Source organism: Medicago truncatula, chromosome 4 (genome assembly GCF_003473485.1).
Source record: "Medicago truncatula cultivar Jemalong A17 chromosome 4, MtrunA17r5.0-ANR, whole genome shotgun sequence".
Lineage (NCBI taxonomy): Eukaryota > Viridiplantae > Streptophyta > Magnoliopsida > Fabales > Fabaceae > Medicago > Medicago truncatula.
In genome coordinates this window covers 46,630,617-46,653,209 of record NC_053045.1, presented here as the reverse complement: position 1 = coordinate 46,653,209, position 22,593 = coordinate 46,630,617, and the positions used below count along the sequence as shown (strand labels likewise).

The 22,593-nt window shown below is 34.7% G+C and overlaps 4 protein-coding genes across 5 annotated transcripts; 1 reads left to right on the top strand and 3 right to left on the bottom strand.

Moving 5' to 3' along the window:
* Positions 1–1,039: 1,039 nt before the first annotated feature.
* On the bottom strand, positions 1,040–6,920 carry LOC25493424 (copper-transporting ATPase RAN1). Its single transcript, XM_013601920.3, has 9 exons — positions 6,448–6,920; positions 5,721–6,341; positions 4,842–5,271; positions 4,339–4,664; positions 3,587–3,645; positions 3,138–3,480; positions 2,640–2,837; positions 2,160–2,417; positions 1,040–1,681 (listed from the first exon to the last, which is right to left on the bottom strand). Exons 1-9 carry the CDS (start codon positions 6,712–6,714, stop codon positions 1,205–1,207), a joined length of 2,979 nt encoding a protein of 992 aa, XP_013457374.1. The 5' UTR covers positions 6,715–6,920; the 3' UTR covers positions 1,040–1,204.
* A 5,691-nt stretch (positions 6,921–12,611) lies between these two features.
* On the bottom strand, positions 12,612–14,924 carry LOC25493423 (pentatricopeptide repeat-containing protein At5g27110). The gene has a single exon (XM_013601919.2). It carries the CDS (start codon positions 14,922–14,924, stop codon positions 12,612–12,614), a length of 2,313 nt encoding a protein of 770 aa, XP_013457373.2.
* A 522-nt stretch (positions 14,925–15,446) lies between these two features.
* LOC25493422 (thioredoxin O1, mitochondrial) lies at positions 15,447–19,489 on the bottom strand. Of its 2 annotated transcripts, XM_013601918.3 has the most exons (6): positions 19,160–19,488; positions 19,028–19,078; positions 17,872–17,951; positions 17,391–17,435; positions 16,181–16,275; positions 15,457–15,745 (listed from the first exon to the last, which is right to left on the bottom strand). In XM_013601918.3, the coding sequence occupies exons 1-6, from the start codon at positions 19,392–19,394 to the stop codon at positions 15,736–15,738; spliced, it is 516 nt and encodes a 171-aa protein (XP_013457372.1). In that variant the 5' UTR covers positions 19,395–19,488; the 3' UTR covers positions 15,457–15,735. The 2 variants fall into 2 exon arrangements, with proteins under 2 accessions (XP_039689632.1, XP_013457372.1); XM_039833698.1 differs by lacking the exon at positions 19,028–19,078 and having other exon boundaries at positions 15,447–15,745; positions 19,160–19,489.
* A 17-nt stretch (positions 19,490–19,506) lies between these two features.
* Positions 19,507–22,469, top strand: LOC112421307 (pentatricopeptide repeat-containing protein At1g79490, mitochondrial). The gene has a single exon (XM_024782537.2). The coding sequence runs from the start codon at positions 19,669–19,671 to the stop codon at positions 22,099–22,101; it is 2,433 nt and encodes an 810-aa protein (XP_024638305.1). The 5' UTR covers positions 19,507–19,668; the 3' UTR covers positions 22,102–22,469.
* The last annotated feature ends 124 nt before the right edge of the window (positions 22,470–22,593 follow it).

Below are 22,593 nucleotides of genomic sequence, written 5' to 3'. Positions count from 1 at the left end.
TTAGAACAAACCATGAAAACCTACATAATAATAATACTAATAATTAATTAACGAATATTTACCTTTACATCATGAAAACCAAGTGTAGATGTACTTTTCCAAACTATGGTCAGCATGGAAAAATAGGTAAAAGTAAAGGGGAACTTCTACGCTACACTCGCAAATTGAGCTGTACCGGTAATATTTGAAAATGAATAGCTCTTGTCAATGCAACGAGATAACGGTTGAATTGCTTACATGTAAAATTGGCAACATTGACAACTACGTTAATCACCTTTCAATTAAAAATGAACCGACCCCACAAAGGCAAAACCCTTATTTCCTTGTTGAATATACATTTTAAGTGTAAAGTTAATCTAATCTAGATCAATCATTACTTTCTTATTGTTCGAATCAAAATCAACAAAAATGACAGTTAAGTGATAGAAATCCTTGTAGCTCTACTACTGCTGTTAAAATCAAAACAGAAGTCCATATATTACTGGCAACTCAGGAATGTCAAATAAGCTCATGGTATTGGTTTAGTACCATTTGATGGTTTCATTTTCAACTCTCGGTGGCATCTGCCCAGAACTATTGGCACTGCTTGTTGTACATGGTTTATGCATGTAGCATACCTCTAAAATATTTTGAATGAAAAGTTAACATAAACATGTTTATTTATTTTTGAAAGAAAAATGATAAAATTAACCTAAATTTGTAAGACTTAGTGCAGAGTAAGATTTAAACCCTGTCCCTTATGTCTCAAAACTACGTTGTCTCACATTCCGTTGTCTCACACTCCGACCACCAACCCACTGAAGTAAACCCTTTACAAACACCCATCTTATCATTACACCTCTCGTCAGACTTTATGGTTGTTACACATGACTTATAGTGTGTTTGAAATTAGCCTCAAACCAAATCCAAACGTGTTTCAACGTGGAAGATAGAACCTGAGGCGTCAATAACATTGTGCTTCCAACGCACATATGAGATAGACTCATAGAACTTCATTTTAAGCCATGAACGGACCCGTCAGTTTGTTCATGGAGATAGGTAGAGGGCTATGCAATTACAAGTAAATTTACAATTAAATTGGCAGCTACAATTACATTTGAACAATGAGTGCAGGTGAGAGGAGCTCAAGGAAAATGCACAAAATTGGAATCACAAGGGTCCAACTCATTTGCACCCTTTGTAAGTTACTACTCTTTATTGCTAGTTAATTTACAATTATCTCAAGTATTGTAGTAAGTCTTGGTTTTCTATATCTTCTAAGAAGCAAAGAAGAACATACAACACTGACAGATGAGAGAGCCATGCATGCACCAGCAACCCATGGTGGAAGCTTGATTCCCAGTGAAGGAAATAAAACCCCGGCAGCAACCGGTACGGCAATAATATTGTAGGCCATGGCGAATACATAATTCAATCGAATACGAGAAAATGTCTTCTTAGAAAGATCAATAGCTGTGATTACATCTTCCAAATTATCTCTCATCAACACATAATTAGCAGCTTCTATTGCAATATCTGTCCCAGCTCCAATTGCCATACCAACATCTGCAGCAGCTAATGCAGGAGAATCATTTATACCATCACCCACCATTGCAACTATACTACCATCTTTTTGGAATGAACGAACCACATCAGCCTTTCCTGCAGGCATAACCTCTGCCCTAACATCTTGAATGCCAACCTGTCAGAAAACACATTTTCTTAGCCAAGTTTGACCATAACATCAATATCTGCCCAAAATTTGTTATAACTGTCATGAAGAATTCACAGATATTCGATGTGATTTATAACAGAGAGAAGATTAAAATATTTGTAGTAATAAATTTAAAATCATAGCATTGACTTCAAACATTACTATTGCCTTTTATGCACAAGAAAATCAACAGGCAGCTTGAAAACGAGGCCAGTTATGGTTTTAATCATACTTCTCTTTCATTCATAGTATAAAACTATCCCTATCCACGGCTCAATTTTGTTTTTTATAATCAACACACTATACCAGTACCATGTTCCATGCAAAAGATGTTGGTTTTCAAGGTACTAGTAAAAGCCCAAATGTTAAAGCATAAACTAAGAAGTATATAGCCTTGGACTGCACTCAAAGTTATCACGAGACTATTTCCAACCAAAAATAAAATATTATAGAAATATATACAAACCTCCTTGGCAACAGCTCGAGCTGTTCTCCAGTTATCGCCTGTAACCATTACAGGCGTGATTCCCATTTTCTGGAGGCCCTCTACAACAACAGAAGCTTCTCGCTTAAGTGAGTCTGCAACCCCTAAGACTCCAATCAATATTCCGTTGCATGCTACAAGGATCCCAGTCTTGGCACTTTCTTCAAGCTCTACAACAAAATTTTCCACTTCAGTAGAAATACTTATGCCACTTTCCACCAGCAGCTTCCTATTACCAACCTGATCAGAACATATTACCTCAAATAAGCAATCGTTTGGACAAATAAAAAACACATTTATCAACTCTAAGAAAAGTCTTCCTCTAATGAGACATGTGTCCCTCTCCACAAAACATATTCCTTCGCTTTTTTGTTCAAAAGACCCGTGTTTTTGCACGGGTCACTGCTAGTTCCATTCATTAAAGATAATGACAATCATACAAGAATGGCCAAAAAAAATTACCAAAACACGCTGTCCGTCTATAATGCACTGCACACCCCTTCCTGGAATAGCAGAGAAGTCTGAGGCATCATAAAGCCACCCTGATTTTAATTCATTGGCATCATTTTGGGATCCATTGGTAAGAGAGGACTCATCAAAGAAGTGAAAATGGCGTGCATATTGTAATATCGCTTTTGCCAGCGGGTGTTCACTGCTAGCCTGAATTTAAATAAAATATATTAAAAAATAATTGACAAAAATACAGTTGATTCCTCTAATAGGCATCATAAAAATGTAAGGTTGATTTAGAAAAATAAAATGAATCATCTTCAAGGTAAAAATAAAATAAAATGCCAAAACATTATTAGGAAAGTTGAGCTCATTGTCAAAAAGGTGGAAGGAAATTTAGAAAATATTGGTCTATGTCTTTTATAGCTGGATTTAGATTCAAACTGTGCGTATGCGACAATACAAAAGACAGACAATGAGAAGCAGAGAGTAACCATCATTGGGAGTTACCTCAGCAGAAGCCACCAGTTTAAGAAATTCTCCACGGTCCATTCCTGCAAACACCTTGGCAACAGAGACAGTGGCTTTACCCTGAGTTAGAGTTCCTGTCTTATCAAATATAACGTACTTCACCATCTGAGCTCTTTCTAAGGATTCTCCTCCTTTAATTAACACACCATTGTTAGCCCCAACACCTGTTGCCACCATGACAGCAGTTGGTGTTGCCAAACCAAGTGCACATGGGCATGCAATCACGACAACAGATATAGAAAACATAAGGGCAAAAACAAAGTGGTTTCCATTTTTCGGCAGCCATTCATCGGGGTAAGCTCCAAGAGCCCCAGCAGTATACCTAAAATTTAAACAAAATATGTACACACAAGTAGGGATAAGCATTCCAATCACGCATTAGAAATCAAATTTTATCAATATGCAAAAACTAGTCAAAAAAACCTTACCAACACAATAGTGTCAATAATGACAGAGCTACAATTGTAGGAACAAATATGCTTGCTACCTGCAAGCCAAAAGAATGGTACCTGAGTTCGTTAATATATCTCAAGTCATTTGTGCCAATCAACTAGCAAACTTATAATGTTAATATACTGACTACTATTAGAATATAATGTGCAAGCAAATAAACATGAGTTTGAATTATGGCTGAAGGCTAAACCTGAAATAATTGGTATCAATAACAATTAAAATTTATGAATAATTTTATGTAAGGAGCTCCAACGATCAGAGGGGTAAGGCATCAAAATATTGTTCCGACTCTACAGGCCTACTCAGATTTTCATTTTCCAGAACAGCAGTCCAGGAAAACTAAATGCCGACTCTTTGCAACTCATTGTGTCTTTTAGTTACAAGAAAACATTTCACTAGTTTCAAAACTGATTCACGAGCTAAAACTTTCTTTACCACAAAGAATGGAATCCAAACTAAGTAAAAATGCATACATGGTACAACAACAATAACTAAAAATGGAAGTATTTTCCACTAGGCGGGGAACACCATCACATTGCTAGTCCATGTCACAAGGATTCAACAGAGTTTTATATTAGGTGCAGACTTTTTAATCACAACCCTCCTCTTTCTCCAAGCTTTGGATTGGCTATATTATGCAATGTAGGCAGTGCACGAAAATGCTTACACTATCATTTAACAATAACAAAACATAAAAACCATCCAAGAGCACGGCCACAATACTTACATAATCAGCAAACTTTTGAATGGGAGCTTTTGACATCTGAGCCGTCTCCACCAAATTAATTATCTGACTTAAAACTGTATCGGATCCTACTTTGGTAGCTTTAATGTGAAGGACACCATGCAAATTGATGGTACCTCCAATGACAGATGCATTGATCTCCTTCGAAACAGGTATAGACTCACCAGTCACCATACTCTCATTTACATAACTTGAGCCCCAGGTAACAATACCATCAGCAGGAATCTTTGTACCAGGCAGAACTTTTAATGTGTCACTAGGTTGAATAAGCAAGGAATCTATTTCTCTTTCTTCCACAGGTCTGCCATCTAGAAAAGAAAAGAAAAAATATTGGCAAGTTATAATTTCATGTTATGATGAAATTAAGATGATAAATTAAATAACCATCACTAATTTCAACCTAAATATAAGACAATCAGGACATAAGCTGTTTCCCCTCCATTTTCTTAAGAAAACAAAGCACATAAAATCAAAGTGTCAAGCACCTTTGTCTTTAACAACCAGTAAAGCTGTTGCAGGAGTGAGTTCTACTAGCTTCTTAATGGCATCAGATGTCTTTCCCTTGGCAAGACATTCCAAATACTTTCCCAACAATACAAATGTTATAAGCATAGCACTTGTTTCAAAGTATGTTGTAGACCAAAATCCAGTGAGAGCACCATACAGAAGAGCACAAACAGAATAAACATATGAAGCTGTAGTTCCCAAAGCAACAAGGACATCCATGTTTGTTGAACCGTTTCTGAGAGCTCTGAAAGCTGCTATGTAAAAGCGCTTTCCAATCCCAAATTGAATGACACTCACCAATGCCCACTTCAACCAATCATCCATGAGGAAAGGCCCACATCTCCAAAGTAATAACGAGTATATGAATGGGATATGAGGACAAATTACCCCCATGAAGAAGAGGGGAATCTGACACAAATGCAACAAACACAAATCAATGCAAAAGCATGGAAAGAATAAACAAGAAACTAAACAAAAATAAGGGACAACAACATAAGACATGCACTCAAATTCTAAAAATGAAGAGTCTTGTTTAGCTTCAGTTACATGTTTCTATGAAGAAAAAGATGACACAGTACTACTTCCTTTAGATGAAATTTCTGTATGGAGTATGAACTAATGCAACCTTGTGAAGCATAAAAATCTGTAGAGGTCTTACATCAGCAGAATCTGAAAGGATGGTTCATTCTACACTAACACCTTAAGGTTTGAGTTTAAAGCAGTTACTAACTACATGATTTTTTAACTCTACTCACTATATCTCTATATCTACACTGAGAAGCAAAATAATGCGATCAAACAAATAAAGAAACAAAATAACAAGAACAGATATGGCTATAGATTAAAGGGATACTCACACTAAGAAGCAAGCTGGTAATAAAAAGCCGAAACATAGACGAACTCTCTGAACCATCTTTAGAAGCCATTCTCGCATAAGGGCTTCTAACATGCAACGTATATTTGTCATTACTAACTACACGTATCTCATCAACCAACGATCTAGAACTAAGAACTTGAGGATCAAAAACAACATTAAGCTCACTCAACAAAGGATCAAACCGAAACTGCCTCACCCCTTTCATACCACTAAGCATACTTTCCAAAACCCTAGCATCAACCAAAGAACACACACCAACAACCCCTAAAACAATCTCATCTTGACTAGTACTCTGAACAAACGAAGCTTCAAAACCAGCATCTTCAATTGCAGTAACAATATCTTCTTTACTTATCACGATTGGATCATACTCAACTTCACCTAATGAAGTAGCTAAAGCCACCACCGCTTTTTTTACTCCGGTGATATCGTTTAAAATTCCTTCAACGGAATTCACACACGCCGCACATGTCATACCACCGATCGTGAACTGTCCAACCACCGTACTATCTCCAACCGGTTTGGGTCCGGTTGAAACCGGTTCATGTAAGATCTCAGCTTCAAAACCTGCATCTTCAATTGCATTCTTAATATCTTCATCCTAGGGTTTAAACAAGTCAACAATTTCCAAAATCAGTAACTAAACAAACACTTTCACAATTTCAAAAAAAAAAAAAAAAAAAAAAGGTGAAAAATTAGCGTTAAACCTTGACGAGGTTTCTATTAAAAACGACGTCGGCTTTGTTTTGAAGTAAAGCGACGGAGGCTTGAATTACACCGTCGACGGACATGAGAGCGGCCTCAACGGAGTTAGAGCAAGCGGCGCATGTCATACCGGTGATTCTGACCTGAATCCGGTTGGTTCCGTCGTCGTTGACGTCGTTTTTATCGTAGGAATCTAGTAGGCGAACATCTTCGAGATCGCCGGAATCTTCGCCGGCGCCGGCGGAAGTTAGTTGAATACTCGGCGCCATGATTTGGAGAGAGAGAATGTGAATACGAGAGAAAGGAAATAAGAAAGATGTATTTAAAGAGGAAAGAAAAAAGTGAATAGAAAATGGAGAGAAAAAAGGAAGAAAAGAAAAAAGAGTTTTCCGATGGAGATGGTGAAACAGCAATATGACTAATATTTAAAAAAAAAAAAAAAAAGAATAAGATTATTGTGTTTGGTGGAGACAGCAATTTTTTAACGAAAGTGGAAGGTGATACAGATTGGATTATTTGAGATGGAGGGAGATTTTGTGGTATGTAATTCCTATTATACCCTTGGGGTATTGAAGTACTAATGGGTTCGTTTCGTTGTACTACTTTTTATAAGACGTGGTATTGTTGTACTGCATTGTGGCGGAGGGCGTGTTTGGCTTGGATAGGCAGCGCACGCGTTAATCGTTTTTTCGTCAAACCTATTCTGATGTGAAAAAGCGTAACCAATACGTCTTTTTTGTTGAAATGTTCCGGCTGGTCAAACGAAGGTCAATACTTGTGTATGGAATCAATATTCACTTTCTAAAAATGCACTTAATTTTCAATATAAATAATAACATAACAAATAACAAATAGATAAGAATAAATTTAAATATTAACAAATGTAGCAAGCATAATATTTTTTTTGTAGTATAACAAACACAATCAATATTTTATTTAATTTCTAATATTTTATGTAGCTAAAATATCTCAACAAACTATACATAATACTTTCAATACTATCCATTAATTTTTTTTTCTTTTTTAGGAAAAGAAGTTTCAATCAGTTACTATCTAATCTTTTGACACCATATTATTCAGTTAGTTTTTTCATTGAGGAAAAAAGGTTTCGGTTTGTTTTTTTTAACTATAAATAAATGAGATTTTATTAATCATCATAATCACATATTTTGAGCAGAAACTGAAACTCAAACCTTCTTTTGATGTGAACTTTTTCTTTCTTCAAGTTTGACAAACACCTATACTATTGTTTCTTCTACTTATGCTTAGATTTTTATTTTTATATATATAATATAAGATGGAACTAACACCTACGAGTGAGTTTACTGATTTTTTTCTTTCTTTTAGGTCCTTGAACTTTCATTAACATTATGCATTCCACACGAAATGATTTTTTTCTTTCTTTCAAAGTTCTACTTGAAATGAAGACAATAAGAAGCTGGTGGATGTTGCTGCCAAAGTATCAATTGAAATTGTCGTGTTCAATATCTTAATTTGAAGAAAATATTGAGCACTAGTATATCTTTTCCATATGTTCTTTTTAATAACTTACGTCAACGGTCTTCATCTCATTTCGTGTGGAATGCATAATGTTAATGAAAGTTCCATAATAAAAAAAAAATTGCTATTAAAAGTAAACAATCATAATATATAAATGAATGAACAAGCTTCTATTATTTTGGTCAAAGTGGGAAAGGTGAATAAAAGCCAAATACTTTTATATTGTACAAGACAGATATTGTTGGAAATATGACATTTTTCTCCACTAACTCTTATCGTAACAATGGCAGTATGATCGATAATGATAATGAAGACACACTCCACTTATAAGGACTGACCTAAACGAAAACAACTATTTTCTTTTTTAAAAGAAAGATAAAAGAAAACTATGGGCTATTTTATCTTCCACCCAATTTACTATCAGATGTGGTATCCACATAAAAACAACTTTTTCCACCCAATAACTTTAACTATTTTCATGCTTTATATTACATTTTTATGTTGGATTTACAAGAACTTCAATACAATTTGGACAAAAAAGTGGACGATCTAATGGAAAAATAGGACCATTAAAAGGTAGACACATTGGTAATATTTTTACATAATCTATATTCTAACTATAGAATTAATAAATATATTAAGTTCATGACAAACAAAAATATATTATGTTCATATAATATTAAATTATGGAGTAGTACTTAATGATCAACCAAATATAAAACTGACTAAGAATATAATAATTACATTGACCGAAACAAACTTTGAATCTAGTTTCGAAGCTTCTGAAATGTCAAATACAAATAAGTTTAGTTTTCCGATTGTATATCCCTTTCAGGCCACACCATGTCAAAGTGTTGTACTGCACAAACTCTCTCAATTGTAGTACAAGAGTAATTTCAGTTCAAGGCAAGCTTATATGTGTATGTAATAAATAAGTAAATATTACAATATTGCTTTCCTCGTTGAACTAATATGGACTTGTTTGTTAGGGGTAGCTAGCAAGATATCAACTTAGGTATAACGTCCATGTCAATATAGGAATGCTTTAAACACATCATGCTTAATCTTTCCGCAAGTTAGTTGAAAGCATAGGTAAGTAAGTTAGTTAACCAAAACCAGAAGAAGGCTAACAACTCAATCCCAGACAATGATGATTAGGTAGTAGCATTATGTGAAAAGGGAGGTGATAAGATGTCATTCTTGTAAAATCCTAACAAAAGTGAAAATTAAAAGGAGTTATAACTTTTTAGCACTCGTTTGGTTTCACGTTAGAAACCATCAAACGTGAGTTCAAATTGTCAAACTCAAGTTTATCATTAAATTCATATGTTTGGCTATTCATGTTTTATCGTGATTTTGATTTTAAACTTGCGTCTATCTGAAGTTGGTGGGAGTAGCTTCTGAGAATTGCGTTTCCATTTTATTGATACTGCTGGATTATTTTATTATTTTCTTTGAGAATCATTCCATTAAATTTCACAATATTTAATAAACAATGGCTGATATTTTTATTTCATGTATGAAATGTGTGTTCTTATTTTTCACGTTCTATTTTCTCTCCTTCATTAGTTTTGGCTTTTTATTTAAACACTAATATTTTTTTATGATTTAAATACTCTGATTTTAATAACTATAATAATTTAATGCTATTATTGTTTAATTTAATCTATTTTCAAGTTTTTAATGGAGCTATGCGCACAATTTGTTGTTGTCATTTTTTTAAAAACTCGTATCCGATTCAAGGATCAATTAAGGGGACCAATCCCACCGCCTGCTTGCGGGAGGTCCGTTTTAAGTCAAAGCAAAATTCTGTATAGACCTGTCCACCGAAATTGACACCAGAGGGAATCGAACCTGAGACCTTAAGAGGAGCACAGTCAATATAAATATATAAAGAAAACAACATCTCTCAGCATTTTTTTGCTGTCTTTTTTCTATAATAAAGATTGTCGTTTTTGTCACTAAAAAAAGATTATATATTTTTTTATATTGTTGGTGTCATTGAGATATATAATTATGATTAGTTTGGTTTGTTATAAGTTGAAAACAACAAACATTTATATTTTTAGTTTTAATCCAAATTAAAATTTCATTAAAAAACATCGTTAATAATTTCTAAAAGTTAATGCAATAAAAAGAGCCGAAAGACGGACACATGAGTACCCAATTTTTCGCTAGTCAATATAAATTAAAGTAACTATAATCTAACAAATATTGCTACATAAAAAATCCACACACACAAATGAGTATTTTTTTTATAGATGAAATGCATACACTATATTGTTGCATAAAAAAAACTTACACCAATACTTATTTTAATAATTATTCACAGAAAAGCAATTCCAATCCAATCTATCCAAACAACATTAATAAACTAAAATCACTTTTTTTAATTGTATCCAAACATAAATCACTTCAACTTCAACTCACTTTTATCCAAAATCAATTTTACAAAATCAATTCATTCAAAATCAATTCCATACACCGTGGAACCAAACACACACTTAATAGTTGTTTGTAATTTGGGTTCTTAACATTTATGTGGGAAATAATGAACTCTTTCATATTTTTAAATTGTGCCCCTCTATTATTTTTGTGGAGTGGACAAAATACGCCTGATTTTAGTGGTTTGAATGGCACAACCATCACGATGTTGATAAACGTATTAGAACAACGACTTGAATTTACACATTCAGCATTGTCTTGTAGTTAAGGATCGACATATGATTTTTTTCTCTCTCTATTATGGAGTTAAGAAATACTTTGATTTTTTTTGGTTACTGAGAAATACTTTGATTGATACTTACATTATAGTTGATATTCCGTTCCAAAAATAAAATTAAGGCTTAAATGCAATTTTACCCCCCCTATTTTGATTGAATCTGAATTTTACCCCCTCTATTTTTATTGATTCTAGATTTTGCCTCCCCTATTTTAGAATTTGGAATTTTACCCCCCCTATTTTATGTTTTTCAGGATTTTGCCCCCTCCCCCTATTTTATCCACATAATTAATTATTTGTATTAAATGTTTTTTAATGAAAAAATAAAAATAAAACCAAAAAAATACTAAAAAAAATGAATAAAAAATACAAGAAAAAAATGCATAAAATTGGTATGATCTCTAAAAATAAAATAAAATACTAGTATGAAAATACATGAAAATAGCAAATATTTAGAGGTGCAAACTAGTTTTTTTCATGTATTCTTAATTGATTTTTTTCTTGTAATTTCATTGTTTTTCTATTTTTTAGTTTTTTTTTTGTGTTTTCTTGTTTTCCTTATATTTTTTTACCAAATTAATATTTTTTAATCGTTTCTTTATTTTTCTAGTATTTTTTGGTTCTTTATTTTAAAATAGGGGGTAAAATTCTGAAAAACGTAAAATAGAGGGGGTAAAATTCCGAGTTTTAAAATAAAGGGGGCAAAATTCCGATTCAATCAAAATAGAAGGGGTAAAATTCCGAGTTTTAAAATAGGAGGGGTAAAATTCAGATTCAATCAAAATATGGGAGGTAAAATTGCATTTAAGCCTAAAATTAATAATTGATATTACTCTCTTTATACTATAATAATTGCTTACTTTTAAGAGAACAAAAGTAAATTGCTAACATTAGAGGAGGTAATAAATCTCACAAAATGATGATTAAATGAGCTTTAGTTCATAGCTCAAAATTACACATTTTTTTGTTGGGATTACTATTTTAGGCACAATAGAAGCAGCATGGCTGTTGATCTAACATAAACATTTTTTTGGCAAAGACAACTAAATATTTTTTCCTCGTATTAATCCTCCGATTTCTAGGACAAAGAGACTCTAATGATTTGAAGTTTGGCTGAAAGGTAAGTAAAGTCTGACCAAGAATTGTCCTTTACCGTTTCATTAACCACTTGAACCCAATTACTTCGTTAAAGCAACATAAACATTGTTAAATATAAAGTAATGACTAATAACTATTGTGTTTCTCTCAAAATCACCGGTATAAATTTCGGTGAATTAGTTTGGCTTCTATAGATACAATGTGCCTAGTCTATTATAACTTCCTTTCTCTCAATCATACATTTGAATCGTTAGTGTATTTGCTTTCTTTCCCTCAATCACATGTCTCGTGCACGTAACGAAAATGAAAAGAGTGTTCATGTCACTAGAAAAAGGTGTTTTATTTTCTTCCTGTAGTGAATGATCACGTATCTCCAAAGTTGTCCCTCATTAAATTATCTGCTAAACTTTGTTACATAACTTCTTATTGACTTAGCATGAAACTAAAATAGTACGTTTTACACTACATAACGTTCATTGTCACAACATGACTTAGTGTTAAATAGGTTAAATAGTGGGAGAGATTAATTGAAGAAGAAGATTCAAAGTAAAGACCACTTCTTTAAGCAAAATCAGTGAATTCTTCACTCACATCTATGACATTGTCACACAAAAAATGATTGTCATATGTTGCTTTCCAAATCGTAAAACACCAATTGCAATACCACTGTTTTCTCAAGTTGATTTTTATATTTGTACCAATAGCTGGCCACATGTTACCTCAGTTTTTGTCACAACTTCAATCATGCTATTATTTTTATCACAAGCATGGATGACCCCTCTATCCACCCCAATATTTTCCTTAATTGTTTTAAGCACTATTATAACAATAAATTTAATTCATAGGTTAGAATATTAAACTAAACTCAGGTTCACAATGCATGTGCTTAATACGCCTAGTCAACTCTTCTAACATTGTGTAGATTTTATCTTTCTGGGGATGCTGTTGATCTCTAGCATAAAACTTATGAACCTCACCTCTCACAGAAATCCAACTATACCCTGGTTCCTTTCTAATGCCTCGTTCTTTCATGACATCTCTCAAACCAATTCCGTCTTCAAGTAACCCTGATTCAATGTAAGTGTTGGACAAAAGAACGTAGGTAGAAGAATGTTCTGGTTCTGGTTGAGTCGATAGAATCTTTTGAGCAGCAGTCTCCCCTAATTCAGCATTTCCATGAATCCTACATGCTCCTAACAAAGTCTGCCAAACCATCTCATCCGGCTCAATCGGCATTTTATCGATAAATGCAACTGCTTCATCCAAGCGGCCAACGCGGCCTAACAGATCGACAACACAAGCATAATGTTCCATTTCTGGTACCACACCATAGGTGCCCTCCATTTGATTAAAAATTTCCAGACCATCCTCCACCATTCCTCCATGGCTACAGGCGAAAAGGATACATAACAATGTAACAGCGTTGGCTTTCACAGCTGACTGTTCCATCTTTCTGAAGAGTTGAAGGGCATCTTCAACAAGACCGTGTTGAGCATAAGTGGATATAATTGCAGTCCAAGTAACAGTATCAGGGTTAGATATCCTTTCAAATATATTCTTTGCCTCTGTTAGATTGCCGCATTTAGAGTACATGTCAATTAGAGCACTTTCAATGCATGACTCAGCATCCAAGCTAGCCTTGCATATCAGACCGTGAATTTGTTGGCCATATTCTAGTAAACAAAGACCACCGCATGCTGTAATCACACTAGAAAAAGTAAAATGATTCGGTGCAAAGCCTTCGTTGCACATCTGTGAGAAGATAGCCAAGGCTTTCCCCCACTCAGAACATTGACAATATGCAGTCACCATGGTTGTCCAAGATACTATATCTTTCTTTTCCATTTTATAGAATACCTTCTCTCCAGCTTCAAGAGACTCACATTTGACATATGCATCGGCAAGGGCATTCAATACACTAATTTCCATCGCATCGAATCCACATTTTAGAGCCACCCCATGCGCCTCCTTTAAGGATTTCAAACACTTCAAACCAGCAATTGAGTTGAACACACAACAAAATGTGTAAAGATCTGGTTTGACATCATTTTGGCACATTCTTGTGAACATTTCCAAAGCTTCAAGGTGACAACCAGCTTGTGAATAACCCGTGATCATTGCATTCCAAGGTGCGTTAACCAGACAATTCGCGAACTTCGAGTCAAAAAGAACTCGCGCATCACACAGAACCCCGCACTTAGAGTACATATTAATAAGAGCTGTTCCAACTGAAGTATTGCTATCCAATCCCCATTCATAAGCATACCTGTGAACTTCATGACACCTGTTAATGTCACCTAAAAGCCCAACTGCCTTGGATATACATAAAAAGGTGGTTTTATTAGGCGACACCCCATTTTCAATCATGTTGATGAGAAAATCAAATGCTTGTAAGTATAAACCATTTGAGGTAAACCCAGAAATCATTGCATTCCAAGAAACATCGTTTACATCTGTCATGTTGTTAAACACGTTAACAGAACACTCACACATTCCTAACTTCGCATACAAGTTAAGAAGAGATGTCCCAACAACAGCATGCATAAGAAAACCCCTAACAACAACTTGGGCATGAACCATCTCACCAAACACAACAGAATCTAACCCAACACAAGACTGCAAAACAGCAGAGAAAGCAAACCCATCAAGCAACAAACCCTGTTCCAACATCATACAAAAAAGCTCCAACGCGTAACGATAGTAACCATGTTCGTTTGAAGCAACAATCATGACAGTCCAAGAAAACACATTTCTTTCAGACATACCATCAAACACCTTACGAGCAGAATCATAATCCTTGCATTTTGAGTAAGCATGAACTACATGATTCAAAAACACCAAGTTGTCTCTGTCACCAAAACCAGATTTTAAAACATGCCCATGAATGCAATTCGCTTGTTTCAGAGACCCGTTTTGTTCGCAGGATTTTAAGAGATCAATGAGTGGTTGAATGTTGGGTTGTTTTTGTTGTGTTTCTGTGGCTGTAAGTGCAAGGGGTTTGGTTAATCTTCTTCCATGTGGGTCCTTTGAAGGCTTTGGGTTTTCAGACATAAAATGAATAGGGATAAGGTAGTGGTTTGTACGATGATGAATTGTGCTTACTTTGTTTGTGGAAGCATGAGGGAGATTACAAGGTTGGTGCACCATGTGTGAAACCATGTTCTGTGTTAGAATGTCTATTTCTCTCTTGGTCTTATCTTACCCGTTCTGCTTTTGCAATGATTCTGAAAATTCAAGATATAAGATTTAAAAAATGTTTTTATATTTATATCCTTCCTCTTACACAAAATAATTGATTTTGATATGATAGTTTTTTTATTTTATTTTTTTCCTTCAAAATTTCTAATAATATTAATTTTAGTTGATAAATTTCTATTGGAGAATAATTTGTTGCCTTTGAAATTCATTTAATCCTTAAGATTATTGCACAACATGCTAGACTCAAACCCTCGAGACCAAACTTGAAGAGTATATCTACCAAACGTGTGCAACTGTAGTAATCATAACACAAAAGAGCATGTATATAAATGGACTGCATTTGTTACGGCAGTTTTACCTCGGGTATCCCCACACACTTGCATATGGTGAACACCGATGCAGATTCAAACAGGCGATAAATCATTTTGTAAGCCATCAATTTATTCTCTAGTTTTCATCACTTCTATTCCGCGTATAAGACAATTACTCAGAATGTGGGTTTCAAGATTTTTCAACTTCATAGTATTCTTTTCGTATGTACATAAGAAATAACATATTACGAATATCCCGTGTCCTACACAAGTATGCAAATTATTTATCTTGTCTCATAGAGATTTAAAAATACTATCAAATGAATGCCATAAAGAACACATCAAAGTTTAGGTCATGCCATTTGCAATCAAACTAGTGACGCCTAAAGAACGTCTAAGCAGTTGCAGTTTTCTCATTTTGTACTCAATCAGCCATCAGTAGTCCCAGCTCAAGATCAGATTCAGTCCTTCCTGAAATACAGAACACTTGGTTAGCCAAAACTCCATTAGCAACAGAAATTGTATGCTACCTAAAAATCCATTGAAGAAGCAGAAAATTCTCAAATGATTGTCAACCATTTTTTTGGGGAGGGGAGGGGTAAACCTACATAGGTATAACTAAATGGGTCAAGGTGGGGTGTAAATTGTAGAAGTCCAAGGTTACTCGATCTTCAACACTAAAGCAAAGTGATGAATGTAATTATATATGTTTAGATAAATCTGTGTGTGATCTGTCCGTATAAAAAATTTGTATTTGGAAAGCAAATCTAGGAAGCAATATACAACTGATCAGTAACACTAACCACATCCAGAACAGGGTAGAATATTACGACCTAAAATGGCACCAAATGTAAAACCTAAAGGGAAATGACAAAACATAACATGAAGTTAAATAAGAAGGATTACTTGAAGAGTTTCTCCGTAAGATGATTTAGTCGCGCAACATCTGCACCTATAAGTTCATCGGTCTTTTTCCCATTTTGGAAGAAATAAAGTGTTGGCTGCAGCAAGATAAATCATTGTTATGCCATCGCCATCTCACTTTTGCAGGGTTATATATAGTATATTTTGAAGGTAAAAGATTACTGGTGAATTATATAGCAAAGTGCAGTACATCCATGAATTAAAAAACGAAGAGAAATGTGTGAAATACTTGGATATACACAATTGAACCGGTCTAGTTCAACCAGTGCATTTCATTCATCATAGAAAAAACAAGTCATAATCATCAGTTATCCACTATTTTAATTCTAGAGCAAGTAAAGGAGATAAAATCTTGAGTTCAAGTCACAAATTCACTTTACAAAGAAACAGCAGAGCTGTATGTTGTACATTAACCAGACTAGCAGAGACGTATGTTCTACATTAGCCAAGATCCTCATTGGGTACTTTTGTTAATCATTGAGTACACAGTTTAAATAAATGTCAAAATCAAAGGTACAGCACACGTGTTCAATAATACATAAATCTGAGTATGTCTAAACTAACAGACATAGCAAAATCAGTTCACAATTAAACATCGTCTAATTGAGTCTGAACAGCATTGCAAGGAAACAGAAATCTGTATGTTCCTAATGTAAAATGAAGGCAAATCGCAAACATAACCAAAAGAAGAGGGTCTTATAGCTCAAAAAGGGGTAGAAAATTATTTTCCCCCCATAAAGGATAGATACCGCTACTGAAAAACATAACCTAAGAGAATACCTGCAGCAGCCTGAGGCCGCTCAATTTCTATAGAGCTGCTGATAACTACGGATCTATGATTGAAGTCTACTGTGAATTTGTTTATGTTCCTTGCTTTTTTAATGAAGTAATGTTCTACCAAAGGAGCTAAGGGAAGGCAACAGAAACAAAACAAAAAATTATGAAATTATTGAACCAATACTAGAAAGAGTGAATCAAATAAGAGAGATATGGATTAATAAAAAGGATGACAGTCCAACTGGAGCAAAACTTCCAATGCACAGCCATTTCTTCTTCTTATGAATGGCTGATGGCTAGCACGACTGATGAGTACAAGCAGGTAGATTATGTTGTGCGACATACTTGAAAGTTTTCATCTCCACAAATAATATTTAAATAAATAAATTTCTGACAAGAGGTTTAAATAAATTACCACAGATGTAATCTGCAACCTGCTCAACGTGTCTTGAATTGCTTCCTGCAATATATTAGGAGGGAAATGTAAATATTTTGTCCACTTTGCCACTGTGATGCATAGCATTAAATAAAGCAATAATATTTCAAGTCATCACAGATAAATGCTTCTAAAATTTGAACAAAGGGGAGAAACCACCAGATCCCAATAAGGAAATGGCCAGATAGTTGTTAGTTGTTACCAAGGTAGCAAAATTTGAAAAGCAGAAACCAACCAAAATGTAAAGTGAAGATAGGTAGAAATCAGGCTAACATTTTATAAACAATTGATTATATGATTAGACTTACATAGATCATAAATTTGAATTGTGAATTTTAAGATAATTTTAAGATAATCTAATATAAAATTTTAAAAATGGTCTGCCAAATTCTAATATTTTAACCCATAATATGGTTAAAATTTCAAAAACATACATTATACTATCAATTATATTCCATACCTGATCAATGTCAATCTTATAGGTCGTCACATTAGGGTACTTCTTACTGAGCTCCCCAACTATAGGAGATATGAACCTGCCTAAACAGAAATACACAATAGCAAAACTGTGAAATTTTCTTAGAATATATTGGTACTAAGAAAAATAAATGAAGAATGAAACATGAACACCGGCTCTTAGCAGATTGTCTACGGGCATAGACCGTAACCTGCAATATTTTTACACAGTATGTGGCAATTTTAACATACGACTAACCTTTCAATCAGAAAAACGGCAGGAATCTATTTTGTAATTTTTTTTTCTATATTCAATTTGAGACATAATTGATATATTATATTCAATATCCATGAGGGAATTTGGTGAGCCTAATATCCTAATCCTATTTCACACGTAGATTAGAAATTAGAATTAATCGAACCAGTTCCTACTAGATCACAAACGTGCTACTTAGTTGACGTTCAATCATTATATTGTTTGAACGTCTCTACTTCAGAACCAAATGTGGAACTTTTGTTTCGTTCAACTACTTTACAGAAGAATTAAAGAGATAGAAATGGAATACACGAAGAAGAAAAAACACGGAACATCATATACATATAAAACAGCATTTGAGTTTAGCAGACACATCCAAAGATCCATGTGGAAAAAAAGAAACATAGATATACCCACAGAAGAGGAACCTTGCATGTTTAAAGCGGTTGAAATAGGAATTACGCAAAGAAATGCATCAATTTTATACATGCTTGGCTTTCACTTCTCCTGTTTTCTTATTTTTAGAGTTCCTTCCAGGATATGAAACTCGGGTATTTGACTAAAATATAAATTCACAAGTATTAGAGAAGAAAAATAAAAATTCAGACTTTTTTTACCTAGATATTTAATGATTTAAAATCATATTATCTGGTACATAATTTTAACCTCCACAATGATCGATCATTATTGCTATTAGAATTAGCATGTTACTTAAGTACATATATTTCATAAATAAGTGTCTTATGCTTTCATATTTATAATTTTATATTATATTATACCATTTGCGAAGAATCATAATAAATCAAAGGTTAGTGTTGTTTGCCTGAGATTCTACTTTATAAACTGAATTTAGAAATTGTTGAAATGAACTCATTTGACTAAGCAAAAGGGGTTAAGAACTTACAAGGTCCACACCAAACAGCAGTGAAATAGAGAACCGCATTCAACGAGTCATCTGTTAAAAAAAATAATAATAATAAAAAAAAAAAAGAATGAAGCTAAATTAAACATCATGAAAGAGAAATAAATAACAAACCTTGAACCTTGGTAAGAATTTTATTAAACTCTTCTTCAGAATTAACAGAGATAAAACCAGGAGAAGCTGAGGCGGAGGAAAGGGAACGGGATTGATGGAAAGAGAGGTGAGAGGAGTAAGAGGAAGAAGCGAGTGTGGCGGCGAAGAGAGACGATTTGGAAATGCGTGAAGGAAGGTTGTTGGTGTTGGTTAAGAAAGGACGAACACTGTTCTTAATTGCATTGCGAAGTGCCATTGATCGAACGAACAAGTTTCTGGCTCCAACCTATTTCTGAACTCACTCGCTCTCAGTCTCAGATCAAATGAATTTTTCTTGTTTAGGGTTCAGGTTTGGTTTTATTTCATTTACCGTGAATAGAAAACGTGTCATATTCAAAACCATCTGATGAATCTAACGGTGTACAATGATTCCATAAATTTGAATCCATAAACAAACCTCTCGAACAACAAAGAATAGTTTTAGCATTCCATTCCTAAACCTGACGCCAACAATAATTCACACCAATTCAATGATTCATAATCGCCGATTCCTTCTCACTTATTCCAATCTCTACAAACTCACCCATCATCTTCCCTTTCTTCCTCGCTCACCCTTTGCTCCAAAGTTAACCTTTTTACCATCCACACCCAAATTCACTTCCACGTCGAAACTCCCAGGTTCGTTCAAAAATCCAAACTTTATAAGATTTTACTGTAATAATAATTCTGGGTCTAAGGAATGGACTGAGGAAATTGAGTATTTAGATGAATCAGGTAGTGTTATTTATAAGGGTAAGGGTGTTAGGTCAGTTGAGCCAGGTATTGATGATCATGTTATGGTGGGTGAGGTTAAAAAACCTTTTTTGAATGCATTAGCTGTGGCTAAAATTGTTGAAGTTGTTAAGAGATGGAAGTGGGGTCCAGAATTGGAGACCCAATTGGATAAACTTCAGTTTGTGCCCAATATGACTCATGTGGCTCAAGCTTTGAAAGTTATTAACGATGGTGATGCTTGTTTGAGTTTGTTTAGGTGGGCTAAGAGACAGTGTTGGTATGCAGTTAGTGATGACTGTTATGTTATTTTGTTTGATGGTATGAATTCGCGGAATGATTTCGATGGGATACAGTCGTTGTTTGATGAGATGGTTGGTGATCCGGGTAATAGTGGGGTTTCGTTGGTTGTTTCGTGTAATCGAGTGATTCGGTATTTGGCTAAGGCTGAGAGGTTGGAGGTTGCTTTTTGTTGCTTTAAGAAGATACTGGATGGTTGTTGTGAAGTTGATACTGAGACGTATAATTCGCTTATTACTTTGTTTTTGAATAAGGGTTTGCCTTATAAGGCGTTTGAGATATATGAGAGTATGGAGAAAGCTAATTGTAAATTGGATATTTCAACTTATGAGTTGATGATTCCGAATTTGGCTAAGTCGGGCCGTCTTGATGCTGCTTTCAAACTCTTTCAAGAAATGAAAGGAAGAGACTTTCGGCCGGGTTTAAACATTTTTGCGTCACTCGTTGATTCAATGGGGAAGGCGGGGAGATTGGACAGTGCAATGAAAATTTACATGGAGATGCGAGGTTATGGGTACAGGCCTCCCCCTACTATATATGTTTCTTTGATTGAATCTTATGTCAAATCTGGAAAGTTAGAAACTGCTTTGAGGCTTTGGGACGAGATGAAATTAGCAGGGTTCAGACCAAACTTTGGCTTGTATACATTGATCATTGAGTCACATGCAAAATCAGGGAAGCTTGATATTGCTATGTCTGCATTTTCAGATATGGAGAAAGCTGGATTTCTACCAACTCCATCTACATATGCTTGTCTCTTGGAAATGCATGCTGCGTCTGGACAAATCGATCATGCTATGAAACTGTACAATTCAATGACTAATGCAGGTTTAAGGCCAGGCCTGAGCACTTATACTGTTCTTTTATCTCTACTTGCTAATAAGAAGCTGGTGGATGTTGCTGCCAAAGTTCTACTTGAAATGAAGACAATGGGATATTCTGTGGATGTGACAGCTAGTGATGTTTTGATGGTGTATATCAAGGAAGGTTCAGTCGATCTTGCTTTGAGATGGCTACGTTTCATGGGTTCCTCAGGGATCAGAACCAATAATTTTATAATCAGGCAGTTGTTTGAGTCGTGCATGAAAAATGGGATATACGAATCAGCCAAGCCTCTTCTTGAAACATATGTGAACTCCGCTGCAAAAGTTGATTTGATACTTTACACTTCGATTTTAGCGCATCTTGTTAGGTGTCAGGATGAAGAGAATGAGAGGCATTTGATGTCTATCCTTAGTGCAACAAAGCATAAGGCGCACTCGTTTATGTGTGGACTATTCACAGGCCCCGAACAGAGGGGACAGCCGGTGTTGACATTTGTAAGAGAATTCTTTCAAAGTATTGATTATGAATTGGAGGAAGGTGCTGCAAAGTACTTTGTCAATGTTCTTCTCAATTATCTAGTTCTTATGGGACAGATAAATCGAGCTCGGTGTGTTTGGAAGGTTGCTTATGAGAATAAACTTTTCCCAAAGGCTATAGTTTTCGATCAGCACATAGCTTGGTCCCTTGATGTTAGAAACTTGTCTGTTGGAGCCGCCCTTATAGCTGCGGTGCACACTCTTCATAGGTTCAGAAAGCGCATGCTGTATTATGGCATTGTCCCGAGACGGATTAAATTGGTGACGGGACCAACTTTAAAGATTGTGATTGCGCAGATGTTAAGCTCAGTAGAGTCTCCGTTTGAGGTAAGTAAAGTGGTTCTTAGGGCGCCGGGAGATTCTGTCATGGAGTGGTTTAAGAAACCAATAGTTCAGCAGTTTCTTCTGAATGAAATTCCATCTAGGGCTGATATCCTGATGCACAAGCTGAACATACTTTTCCCCAATTCTGCACCCGAAATCAGATCTCTATCCCCTCCTAAACCTCTAATTGCAGGCAGGGCAATGTAAACACAGGCTTAATATCTAATAGGTTTTGAGGTGTACGCTCTTCATATGTTTGGGAAAATTATACCATAACAGATATGTACTGTCTAAGAATTTGGAATAAAATCTTTCAAGATTTATATTCTTTTTCCCTCAAAAGCTGTGGAGTAATGCATAAAAGCTCATATCCGTTGTCATGATTAGGTTTTTCTTATTATCTTGACAAACTGATTAGGGTATTCATATATGTCAAATCACGGTTTTCTCTCCTGGTGATATTAGGATAGGTGTAGTTGCTCATTATGCACTTATTTCTTGGTTTAAATCATGTTATTATTCATTAAAAAAAATCATGTTATTATTGAGGTATTGTTAACCCTCTTTTCACCTTATCTTGTTCTATGCCAACTATCTCTTCAATTTTTCTCTTTCTTTTAATTTGTGTAATGGCTTTTCATGAGAACGTCTTTTTTCTTTTTTTCTTTTTTTTATTAGAATGTGGCAGTTGAACTGGGA

Coding starts and splice junctions, on each gene's coding strand:
- LOC25493423 (XM_013601919.2), bottom strand. CDS start 14,924: ATGGTTTCACACATGGTGCACCAACCTTGTAATCTCCCTCATGCTTCC.
- LOC25493422 (XM_013601918.3), bottom strand. CDS start 19,394: ATGGCACTTCGCAATGCAATTAAGAACAGTGTTCGTCCTTTCTTAACC. Junction 19,079..19,159: donor AATTCTTACCAAGGTTCAAG/GTTTGTTATTTA, acceptor TTTTTTTAACAG/ATGACTCGTTGAATGCGGTT. Junction 16,276..17,390: donor GGTTGCAGATTACATCTGTG/GTAATTTATTTA, acceptor ATCTTGCTGCAG/CCAACACTTTATTTCTTCCA.
- LOC112421307 (XM_024782537.2), top strand. CDS start 19,669: ATGATTCATAATCGCCGATTCCTTCTCACTTATTCCAATCTCTACAAA.
- LOC25493424 (XM_013601920.3), bottom strand. CDS start 6,714: ATGGCGCCGAGTATTCAACTAACTTCCGCCGGCGCCGGCGAAGATTCC. Junction 3,646..4,338: donor TTCAAAAGTTTGCTGATTAT/GTAAGTATTGTG, acceptor TTTGGCTTGCAG/GTAGCAAGCATATTTGTTCC. Junction 3,481..3,586: donor TTATTGACACTATTGTGTTG/GTAAGGTTTTTT, acceptor TTTAAATTTTAG/GTATACTGCTGGGGCTCTTG.